This window comes from Sturnira hondurensis, unplaced genomic scaffold (assembly GCF_014824575.4).
Source record: "Sturnira hondurensis isolate 20B ecotype Veracruz unplaced genomic scaffold, ASM1482457v3 Scaffold0022542, whole genome shotgun sequence".
NCBI classification, from domain to species: Eukaryota; Metazoa; Chordata; class Mammalia; order Chiroptera; family Phyllostomidae; genus Sturnira; species Sturnira hondurensis.
Window position 1 is genome coordinate 1,523,707 of NW_028095173.1, and position 12,651 is coordinate 1,536,357.

The 12,651-nt window shown below is 41.8% G+C and overlaps 1 protein-coding gene across 1 annotated transcript in view; it reads right to left on the reverse strand.

The window, feature by feature from the left end:
* Positions 1–9,654, reverse strand: part of LOC118979568 (vesicle-associated membrane protein 8-like) — a 42,563-nt gene extending 32,909 nt beyond the window's left edge. The window contains exon 1 of the mRNA XM_037035678.1: positions 9,577–9,654. Within this exon, the coding sequence (XP_036891573.1) occupies positions 9,577–9,654 (78 nt within the window). The remainder of the gene's footprint in view (positions 1–9,576) is intronic.
* Between the last annotated feature and the right edge of the window lie 2,997 nt (positions 9,655–12,651).

The following is a 12,651-nucleotide window of genomic DNA, read 5'->3' on the forward strand; positions in this document are numbered from 1 at the left end:
TAATTATGGGCTAGATGAAATAATTTTTTAAATCAAGACATACTATCTTTAGGGAAAGTTTTCTCTGAAAATTAACAGCAAGTATAAAATATGGTAAAAGAGGACTTATGTATATGCGGTCTGTCCAGAAAAAGTCCAGCCATTGTTAATATAATGAGACCAGTTTGCAGGAAATCGACATAACCTGACATCAAAGGAGAGTGGACTGGAATGTGCATGCATGAACAATGACAAGTTCACTGTACTAGTCAGTGGGGGTAGTAGATGACATTGAGTGAGCATATGTACTGTGTGGCCATCACATTCAAAATGACTAAGCAGAGCAACAAATCTGCATCAAATTTTGCATTAGACTTGAACATTCCTCCATGGAAACTATTCATATCCAAAAGACCATAGTTATGGGCAATGGGTGACTGGCAGCTTCATCAGGACAACTGGTCTGCTCATGTATCACGTCTTGTGGAGAGTTTTTCATCAAAACATCAAATCACCCAGGTGACTCAGTACCCTTACAGCCCAGATTTGGCATCCTGTAACTTCTGGCTTTTCCCAAAACTAAAGTCATCTTTGAAAAGAAGAGCTTTCAGACTGTTGATGAGATTCAGGAAAATTCGATGGAGCAGCTGATGGGAACTGGGAGAACTGTGTGAGGTCCCAAAATGCCTACTTTGAAGGGGTCAGAGGCATCATTGTCCTATGTACAGCGTTTCTTGTGTCTTCTATCTTCTTCAATAAATGTCTCTGTTTTTAACCTAACATGGCTGAACACCTTCTAAACAGACCTTATATGTACTTATGTGGATACATAAGACTTTATAAATTTCTTAAAGGTTATCTTAGGTTATTGAGAAGATTATCAACCTTCTCAATAGCTATCACCTGTTGCTCACTATCACCCAGACTTTGATCTCCAACCAGAATAAGACTTTGTGTAAGTCAGTCTCAGTAACAGACAAGGGCTAAATCATTGTTCTGGTGACTTTATGGTCCAGATAATATGTTTTTTATTTTTTAATAAATATTAATATTCCATTTTATTTTAAAATATGTTATTCAGGATCAATATTTTAATAAAAGTACTAATGGAAAAATCAGTTAGCTATAAATTAATTACCAAATGTTATTCTTTAGTCAAGTCACATTCATGAATCATATGTGTATTTTATTTGTGTTGTGTACCAACTTGCTTTAACATAGCTCAAACTGTAACTATATTCAGAATAAAAAGTTATTAGGCCTAATATTGTCACTCTACAGTGAGTGGCAGTTATGCCTAGACAATTCTTAGAGTCTTGATGCTAAACACTATCAGCCATTTAATTGACTATAATTTTTCTCTCTCCTAATATGACAAAACATCCCAATTTTACTATCTTTCCAAAATAAGATGACACAAAATTGCTAAATATAATTTTTACCACTACCTCTGGGGAATACAACATTTAGTACAAACTGTCAGAATTTTTTCTTGAAATTTTGCAGTGTCCTATAATAACTCTAAAGGGTTTGAAAGATGGTATAATGACATGCAGTTGGGATTGTTTTATTGACATTGAATGGATTTTAAGGGTAGGAGCAGAAAAGGAAAATAAGTGCTTATTTGGAAAATACCATAGACTCCCATGTTTCCTTGTTTGCCAGAGGTAAAAATCTGCTCTTTCCCTCAAGTCCTCAGATAAACCAAAGAATTACAGAAGCATGTGTAATCTCACAGTATGAGGTTGTAACCTATACTACAGCAGTGGAGAAGACTGGACAGCAGTTTTCATAAGTACTGCATCTTTAAATAGAAAGAACACTCTGCCATCAAAAATCTTGAAATGTCCTGGTTTCTTTTATTTCAGACCTCTGCCAGAGTTAGCTTCAAATAAAGGTTAACTATGTAATTATCCATTCAAAATTATTTATATATTACTTATGGCCAAGATGGAGGTGCAGGTGGCAACACTGCCTCCTCGCACAACCAAATTTAAGGACAACAAAGATTTAGAAACAAAAACACAACCAAAACAGACAGAAAATTGAACTGTACCAAAGTCTGACAACAATGAACTATTCATCCAGACCGATAAACCAGGGGAAAAAATGGGCAGTAAGACAGATCACACAACCCAGAGCCCCAGCGGGAAATAAAGCCTAAAAGCACCGATTGAAAAAACTTGCTGAGCTTGAGGTGCCAGGAGAGACTCCCAGCCTCACAGGAGAGTTCACTGGAGAGAACCACAGGGTCCTAAAATGTACACAAGTCCACCCACCCAGAACCAGAACCAGAAGGGCCCAATTTGCTTCTGGGAAGCAGCAGAGGGGACCAAAATCTGAGAAAGAGTGGAGCAAGTGCCACTGTTCCCTCTCTGACCCCACCCCCACAGACAGCATCACAACCCAGTGACTGGGTTGCCCAACCCTGGTGAACACCTAAGGCTCTGCCCCTCACTATGTAACAGGCATGACCAGAACAAAACATTATGGCTCAAATGAAAGAACAAATCAAAGCCCCAGAGCCAATACTTTTAAGCAACCAAGAGATAGCTAACCTATCAGATGCACAGTTCAAAACACTAGTGATCAGTATGCTCAAAAAACTGGTTAGATGCCCTCACAAATTAGATGAAAAAAATGAAGCCTACACTAAGTGAAACAATGGAAAATGCACAGGGAACCAATAACAATGGGAAGAAAACTGGGACTCAAATCAATGGGGTGTACCAGAAGGAAGAAAGAAACAACCAAAGAGAAAAGAAGGAAGAAACAAGAATTCAAAAAAAAAAAAGAAGAAGCCTAGGAACTACCAGGACATCTTTAAACATTGCAACATCCGAATTATAGGGGTACCAGAAGGGGAAGAGGAAAAGTACCCAGTGGAAAACTTATCTGAACAAATAATAAAGGAGAACTTCCCCAGTCTGGCAAAGGAAATAGACTTCCAAAAAATCCAGGAAGCTCAGAGAATCCCAGAGAAGGTGGACCCAAGAAGGAACACACCAAGGCACATCATAATCACATTAGCCAAGATGAAAATGAAGGAGAGAATTCTAGAAGCAGCAAGAGATAAGATGACAGTCACCTACAAAGGAGTTCCCACAAGACTGTCAGCTGATTTCTCCAAAGAGACCTTACAGGCAAGAAGGGGCTGGAAAGAAGTATTCCAAGTCATGAAAGGCAAGGAACTACGTCCAAGATTGCTCTGTCCAGTGAAGCTCTCATTTAGAATGGAAGGGCAGATAAAGTGCTTCTCAGATAAGGTCGAGTTCAAGGAATTCATCATCACCAAGCCCTTATTATATGAAATGTTAAAGGAACTTATCTAAGAAAAAAATACAAAANTCTCAAAAGAAACCTTATAGGCAAGAAGAGGCTAGAAAGAAGTATTCCAAGTCATAAAGTCCAAAAACCTACATCCAAGATTGCATTATCCAGCAAAGTTTTCATTTAGAATGGAAGGATAGATAAAGTGCTTCTCAGATAAGATCAAATTCAAGGAGTTCATCATCAGCAAGCCCTTATTATATGAAATGTTAATGGGACTTATTTAAGAAAAGGAAGATGAAAAATATGAACAGTGAAAGGACAGGAAACTCACAGTTATCAACAACTACACCTAAAACAAAAGTAAACCAAGAGGACAGCTAGATCAGGAGCGGAACCATAGAAATGAGGAACACATGGAGGGTTAGCAACAGGGGAGTGGGAGGAGGAGAAGGGGGGAGAAGGTACAGAAAATAGCAAAGACAGTAGACAGAAAACAGATTGGGGGGAGGGCAAGAATAGTAGGGGAAATATACAATCTAATGAACTTGAGACACATGGTGATAAACTAAAGGGGGAAATGGTGGGGGAGGGCATGTGCAGGGTGGAGGAGAATGAAGGGGGAGAATAGAACAACAACTGTAATGGTATAATCAATAAAATATTTTTTTAAGTAAAAAAAAAAACCTTTGGGGGAGGTTATATCTTATTGTTAATGGTAGAGAGTAATGCTTGAAATTCTTGGCATTGCCTGAGAAATCCAGGTGATATTCTCTAGGAAAGGATTTCTTAAGGAACAACAAAAAAAAATTAAGGAAATACATAAACTTTCAGTTACTTATTATCATTAGTGGAACATATAAACTATGAAAGTTTTCCCCATGTGTCTCATTTAGAGTATATAATCAATGAAATAATAGTAAAATTTGATATAAAGCAAATGGCAACACAAGGCAGTAAAGGAATGACACACTGAGCTCTAATTCTGTTTTTAGAATTAAAGCGTGTACAACTTAAGAAAGAGACTTGTATGGTCTGTTTCTTTGTGTGAAGAATGAAGGAATTGGGCAAAATCATCTCTAGGATCCCTTCCTGCTCTAGGACCCTGTAATTGGAATCGACTTGATATCATGATTAAGCTTTGGTAGGTACTAATACTTTTCCAATGAGTATAAAATATTTGTGACATTAATATTTATCATTGAGAAAATACATGGTAGAATTCTCCTTTAGAACATCTTGTCAAGGACTTCCGGCCAAAATGGAGGTGTAGGTAGACACACTGTGCCTGCTCACAGAACCAAAATAAGGACAAAAACAATTTAGAAACAAAAACACAACAAGTACTGACAGAAAATTGAACTGTATGGAAGTCCGACAACCAAGGAGTTAAAGAAGAAATATTCATCCAGACCGGTAGGAGGGGCAAAGTCAAGTGGCCAGGTGGAGAGTGCTCGCTGCAAAGTGGTGGCTGGTGGACCCCTAGTGCACAAGGCAGCAGCGGGTGGACCCAGCGAGGTGGTGATTGTGGAGGGGTGCAGTGCACAAGGCAGCTGGTGGAGGAGAGGTTCCACATTTGCTGCAGATAAATCAGCGAAACTGGGGAGCGAGACAGACCGTGCAACTCAGGGTTCCAGCACGGGGACAGAAAGCCTGAAACCACTGATTGAAATCACCTGTGGGGTTGAGATGCCATGAGAGACTCTAAGCCTCACAGGAGAGTTCACTGGAGAGATGCACAGGATCCTAGAATGTACACCTACCAACCCACCTGGGAATCAGCACCAGAAGGGCCCAGTTTGCTTGGGGGAAGTGGGGGAAGTGACTGAAATCTGGCAGAGAGCAGAGCAAGTGCCCTTGTTCCCTCTCTGATCCCTGCCCCACATATGGGGTTACAACACAGGGACCTGGGTTGCCCCACCCAGGTGAACACCTAAGGCTCTGTCCCTCACTACATAACAAGTGCGTAAAGACAAAAAAGATGACCCAAATTAAAGAACAGATCAAAGCTCCAGAATAAAAACAACTAAGCAATGAAGAGATAGCCAAGCTATCAGATGCACAGTTTAAAACACTGGTCATCAGTGCTCACAGAATTGGTTGAATTTGATTGCAAATTAGATGAAAAACTGAAGACTATGATAAGTGAAATAAAGGAAAATGTACAAGGAACCAATAACAATGGGAATAAAACTGGGACTCAAATCAATGGGGTGTACCAGAAGGAAGAAAGAAACAACCAAAGAGAAAAGAAGGAAGAAACAAGAATTCAAAAAAAAAAATAAGAAGCCTAGGAACTTCCAGGACATCTTTAAACATTGCAACATCCGAATTATAGGGGTACCAGAAGGGGAAGAGGAAAAGTAACCAGTGGAAAACTTATCTGAACAAATAATAAAGGAGAACTTCCCCAGTCTGGCAGAGGAAATAGACTTCCAAAAAATCCAGGGAGCTCAGAGAGTGCCAAAGAAGTTGGACCCAAGGAGGAACACACCAAGGCACATCATAATTACATTAGCCAAGATGAAAATGAAGGAGAGAATCCTAGAAGCAGCAAGAGATAAGGGGACAGTCACCTACAATGGAGTTCCCATCAGACTGTCAGCTGATTTCTCCAAAGAGACCTTACAGGCAAGAAGGGGCTGGAAAGAAGTATTCCAAGTCATGAAAGGCAAGGAACTACGTCCAAGATTGCTCTGTCCAGTGAAGCTCTCATTTAGAATGGAAGGGCAGATAAAGTGCTTCTCAGATAAGGTCGAGTTCAAGGAATTCATCATCACCAAGCCCTTATTATATGAAATGTTAAAGGAACTTATCTAAGAAAAAAATACAAAAACATGTACAGTAAAATAACAGCAAACTCACAATTATTAACAACCACACATAAAACAAAAACAAAAACAAACTAAGCAAACAACTGGAATAGGAACAGAATCACAGAAATGGAGATCACAGGGAGGGTTAGCAACAGGGGAGTGGGAGGAGGAGAAGGTGGGGGAAAGGTACAAAGAATAAGTAGCATAGATGGTAGGTAGAAAATCGTCAGGGGGAGGGTAAGAATAGTATGGGAAATGTAGAAGCTGAAGAACTTACATGTATGATACATGGACATGAACTACAGAGGGGGAAATGTAGGTGGGAGAGGGTGTGCAGGGTGGAGGGGAGTGAATGGGGGAAAATGGCACAACTGTAATAGCATAATCAATAAAGTATATTTAAAAAAGAAATACAGCACCTTCAATACTTAAAAACATAAAAATAAAAAATAAAACGCCTTGTCATTCCTATTCAGCTTTTTATTCAGCAGTTATTCTAAACCTTTCATTATTTCCTCCAAATGCATGCTGCTCCACCTACTTACCCTTCCTCACCTCCCTGCATAGTTCTTAAAGAGTGGCCATGGGGCTTGTAAATTCATTGAACTTTCTGTCTCTCTTGCTTCTTAATTAATTAAATGTTTATTGAGGACCTACTATATAAAGACAGAGAGGAAGACAGTCCCTGTTCTGAGGGAGTCTGACAGCAGAGACTAGAAAAGAAGATTCTATATCAGCCTGGTAAGTAGTTTGATAGAGGAGTGTAAATTAGCCTGGGCATGGAGAAAGCTTCAGGAGGAAATGAGAACATCCGAAGTCTCAAAGTGCAGAAGAGGGTATACTGCACTTAAAAAGTGGAGACAAGAGGGTTCTGGAGAGAGGGAAGAGGAGATTAAAGGGAGATGCTGGTGAGACTGTAGAGCAGTATGAAGGTCAGAATAGCTGGAGCACAAAGATATGTGGGACAAGAGGAGATAATCATTGAAAATCCCTAAGAGGGAGGGCCTTGAATGTCAGGCTAAGTAATATGGGCTTTATTCTGTATGTAACCAGGTGCCACCAAATGATTTTAAGCAGGGGAGTGACAACATCATATTTGCTTTTAGGAACAACCACTTGAGCAGCAGTGTGGAGGTTGGTTTTGAGAGGGATAAGGCTGAAATCTGGGACAGATCAGTTAGGAGGCACTTTCAGTAACCCTTGGTGACATGAATGAGGGCCTAGATGATGACATGGTTCAGAAACAAGGAAATGGATTTAAGACATACTCAGGAGACAGAACTAACAGAACTTGGTCACAGAAACCAATGTGAAGGTGAAGAAGAAAGAAAAATTGAAGGTGACTCCCAGTTTCCACCTTGAATGGCTCAGTAGAGCTACTCAGCAAGATTAGAAAAATGCAAGGAGGAATATGTTAGGAAAGAATTAATTTAGTTCTTCCATTAGGCAATCTAAATGTGGAGACAGACTACTTTGGAAGTGGATTTGACAGTGATCAAAGTAAGGGTGCCATGGTTGTGAATGGATGTGTCAAGTTAAAAGAGTACTGAAGGTAGTACTCTGGGAAAATAGCATTTAAAGGACTGGGAAAGAGGAGAGCCCCCAAAGGAGACCAAATTCTGTGTGTCTATATCCACACCCCTCAGTTCCCGGAGAGAAAGAGGCCATTCCTTGAATCCAAGGCTCATGTATCCATTGCCACATTGGATTTCGTTCCTTTGTGCTCCTTCAGGTCTTGCTCCACCAACAGCACCCTCCTCTCTTATATCTCCAGACTCTTCCCATTAGCATACATACATGTGAAAGTTTCCTCTGTAGTAAAAAATGAGGCCCCTTCCTGGGCCATGCTTCTTCTAACTTTCACTGTATCTCATTCCCTTTCTAAATTCTTGAAAGAATAATTTAACTTCACTCTGCTTACTTCATCTCCCATTCACCTGGCTTAAAGCAATTTGCCTTCTGCCTCTACCATTTCTACAAACTGTCAACTGTAAGGTCACCAATTATATAACTGTTGTCCAATAAACACTTTTTAGATCTTGTTCAAATTCTCTGGGGCATGAAACATTCACGTAACTTTTTTTTTTTTTTGGCTTTCAGGACACCATTGCTCTCATTTGGTGACTCACCTATCTATTCTGTTCTTAAACAGTGTTATTTGCCTTTGGTTCTCTTCTCTTTTCACTCCCTACACTTTTCTCCAGCAATCTTACCCACTTCTACTATATTCAACTGTTAGCTCTGACTTTCTGAGTGCTACCTATTGAGCATTTTTATCACTTAAAGCTTTTGGGAATAGATGGAAGAATAAATACACAAATAGATTGGCTATTTTCAACAGACAACAAAATTTATCCTGTCCTAAACTGTACTCTCCTCCCCTGCATCGATTCCCCTACAATCCTGTTCATCTGTATTTTCTATTTTCACACCCAAGGGGAGAAATGCTAAATCATCACATTGTACACCTTAAACTTACACAATGTTAAATGTCAATTCTATCTCCATAGAACTGGGGGAAAATTAAGAATAATTCTAGGCATGACCCTGTCACAAACTCCCAAGCATTAGTTTTACAGGCTCTTGTTTTTGGGTCTGCCCTCTCCTTTCTATCTGTACTGTCATTGCCTTAGCTCTGGCCATTAGATCTCCTACATAAACTATAACAGTACCACCCTAACTGGTTCTCTCTCCTCCAATCTACCTTCTGGATTGTAACCGGACCAAATTTACCAAAAGATGAATCAGATCATGCTAATCCTTTATTTATATTTAATTGCTTCCCAGTTTCTTTAGGATAAGAAAACAAAATAGGACCCTTCATTAACTATCCTCTGCCTGCTTTTCTGACTTCATCTTTAGCCCCTACATACTGTGCTAGGACCCTGTGTGCTAGCCCTGAGGTTCTTTAGGTCGGCTGTTTCCTCTGCTCGGAGACCCTATTTCCCTTTCCTTTGCCAAGCTCTCTAAAATTTCCTCCTCTGTGATCAGCAAGCAGCCACCCATCCTGAGTGTTACAGGAGCAGTCACTGAAATATATTTAACACTGTAGGACATTTACATACGGTCCTTGGACAAAAAAGGATGAGCTCATCAAGTGACAACTCCAGGTGTGGTCTTCTCTTTATTGCTGCATTCCCCACCCTTTCAGGGATCACGCAACTATCATGCTTAATAAGTGTGTGTTGAGCTGCCTGTCATTTCTTCGCAGGGGTGAGAAAACCCTTAAGGGGGTTTCTGGGATTGAATTTGGCTGATAATCACCGCCAAATGTGTCACGTGCAGCACCAACCCTAACCCCTAAGTGGCAAACGGGCAGCTCTGCTGTTTTGGAGTGGGAGGGGCTCCAGCCAGAGGATTCACCGTCTAGCTGGTTCGGCCAAGTTCGTGGGGGAGGCCTCTGTTCCAACTCATTATTCATTCCGGCAGGGGCGTCCTGAGGGGCGAACCTTGCAGGCACTACCTTTCAAAAGCAGTACATGTGAAGGCAGATATGACGAATTAGGAATACCTGATAGGAGCCGCCTGTCAAAGCCAGATCCGCTAGGATCGCTCGGCCGTTAGCAATGCAGCTGTAGGTGATTGTCATAGCGGGCTGGCCACTGAAGGAAAGGTTCCCCAGTACCTAACCGCCAGTGACAGTCTCGGAGCAGTGACTAGGGGCGGGGTTAGGGAACGGGGGTGGTGTTTGCGCGCGGTGCCAGGAGGGACCGATTGGCAGGGAGGGAGGCGGGGCTGTTTCTAGCCTGGGTTAAGCCTGTGGTAAACGTTGGTGAAGCAGCACGGGGGTGGCGGGAGACAGCGTTGGGCGGGTTGGGGTTTTGGGGGGTTGGGGCTGTGGGGGTGGTGGGGCTGTGGGGCTGTGGAGGAGGACCGTTGGCGAGTCTCTGGAAAAACTAGCTTTGGGTGAGTGAAGCTGATACAGGGTGCAGCCAAGGGGGCGCCCAGAAAAGATTTGGAATGCTGTCCAGAAGTGTATAGGAATATCGGAGGAAATATTATTAAGATGTCCTCACCCCACCCAGGTGTCAGTTGGGGGAAGGGACGAATGGAGCAGGGCCATTGAGAGCTGTTTTGCATAGCAAGAGTTTTGCAGCTAACCTCTGGAATGGTCATTTAACATATCTATAACCTTTAACTGGTTTCATAGATATGTTAAATAGCTGTGGCCAAGTTTTGGGCCAGGGAGAAGTGAGGGGCTGCTACCCAGGATGGAACTGGGGCTGCTTCTCTGAGAGAGAGGGCCTATGGGAGATGCATGTGGCTTTAGCAGAGTGAGGACACCCTCTTGGCCAGGTGAGGGGGAGAGCCACGCTCTTTTGGAAAGATGTAGACCCATGTAGCCATTAGGAGAGAGAGCCACGCGGTTTCAGCAGAGTGCAGACCCCCTCTTGGCCAGGTGAAAGGGAAAACCACACAGCTTTGCCAGAATGGAGATCCCTGCGGCCAGGTGAGGAAGAAAGACTGGCTTTTGGTGGAGTGTGGCTTTGGTAGAAGAGGCCCACGCAGCTTTGGGGTGCTCCCTTTGGCTGGGTGGCAGGGAAAGCAAGAGAGACTTTGACTGGAATTTGGTACACAGAACTCTTGCCAGTGAAAGGTGCCACATGACTTTGGATTAACTGGGGATCCTGCCTGGACAGGCGACACAGCTCACGTGCCAGTGACCTGAAAAACGGACCTGTGGTCTTTTCCTGATTTACGGTACCCGGAGTTGGGACAGTGGGAGAAGGGAGCGTTCCGTGTGTGTGTGTGTGTGTGTGTGTGTGTGTGTGTGTGTGTAGGTGTATACCCTTAAAGACTTTAATATTTTAAGGAAGGCATTAGGCCTGAATAGCATTAAATAAACATTTTGTTTCCTTTTCACAAATCTCTGGCATTGAGAGAGATCTTTCCAATTGGCGGCGGACAGAAGAGCCCAATAGATATTAGTATATCATCCTTGGGAGGGGCCTCTTTTCTGAAGCAGTTTTTGACATCCCTCGGTGGGCCAAGTATTGCCCCCCCTACCCCGGACCCTTGTTCGGTAACAAAGCTCTTCCTTGTGGTCATTCACAAAATTGTTTAAGAGCCAGTTTACTGTACAGTGCCCACCTGCCACATAGGGTTCATTCATAATCTAACACATGTTAAATATAGACCTTGATTAAAAATAAAATTCATTAATTAACTGAACAAGTGTTGGTTGAAGTACCACAATGAGCTAACTTCCTTCGATTAACAAGTATGCATAGTTGTAAGCCTCAGACCCTCAGTTTGAGGAGTTCGTATTCTAGAAGTGGTTACAGAGGCGCATGCAAATAAACGCCAATCTCGAGGGCTGTATATGTGTGTGTTGTGATTGGAAAGATAAAGTAGGTTGCAAAAGCTGGAGTGTAAGCAGTTAATCCTTGGGAGAGGGAGCAAAACTTTCAAAGTCAATGTCCGTCTTAGAGGGTGGGTTGGAATCCTCTAAGTGGGAAAAGATAGGGCAATCCAAGGAACGGGACAGATCTTTAAGGCTTGAAGGAAGGCAGGTGAGTTTAGGGAATGGATGTGAGGGTGGCAGAGGGAAGGCATATGGTGGAGTGAGCAGGAGATGAGAAGGGTAGTATTGGTAGAATGATTTTCGTTATACCAGATTTTCAGTTTCCTGACAAGAATTTTTTGATGTATAAACTTAAGATAACCAAGCCCTGGCTGGTGTAGCTCAGTGGACTGAGCATGGGCCTGCGGGCCAAACAGCCACGGTTCGATTCCCAGTCAGGGCACACGCCTGGGTTGCAGGCCAGTTCCCAGCAGGGGACTCAGGAGAGGCAACCATACATTGATATTTCTCTCCCTCTCTCCTTCCCTTTGCCTCTAAAGATAAATAAATAAAATCTTTTAAAAATAAACTTAAGATAACCATATATTTTCATTGGCAAGGTGTTGTGGAAGAGTGGAAAGAGGTCGGATAAAACTTGGATTCAGATATAGACATTGCTATTTATTCTGGGCCTTTAGTGCAACTTAACTTTTCTGAGACTTAGTATCCTAATCTATACAATGAGGTTAGATGTCAAGTTCATGTTAAGTAATTATGCCCAATTCTTAGCATATATAGATAAGGAATTGGAATCTTAATGTGATAAGTACATTAATGAAAATTACTTTCTTGCTCCTGATAGTATAACTTAAAAGGGAAAAAAAAAGTCCATCTGAGGTGCCTGGCAGGAGATGAAGACAGGTAGTAATTGAGTTTAAACTAACCCAGTACAATCAAAATGGATTTGACAAGCAAGCAGCAAAACTGGTGTGGACTGTAGCTATTGAGAAAAATGCCTTGTTGAATTCACGTATCCTTCCACATAAAGGAAATCTTGAATTAAAGTGTCTTATCAGTTTAGAGATAATGCTTTGTGTTACAGGTGGGAGTCACTAAATTAAAAGCTCTGGTTACATAACTTATGTAACCAGAAAATGAAATATGTTAATTCTGAGGTAATGTATTGGTATATTTTTGCTTACAGTAAAAATAAGCAGAACAAACTTGGCCATATTGCAGTGCACCTTCTGTTTATTAAACAGGGGATCAGAAGGTGACTGGGCAATAAAGTCATGAGCTGTC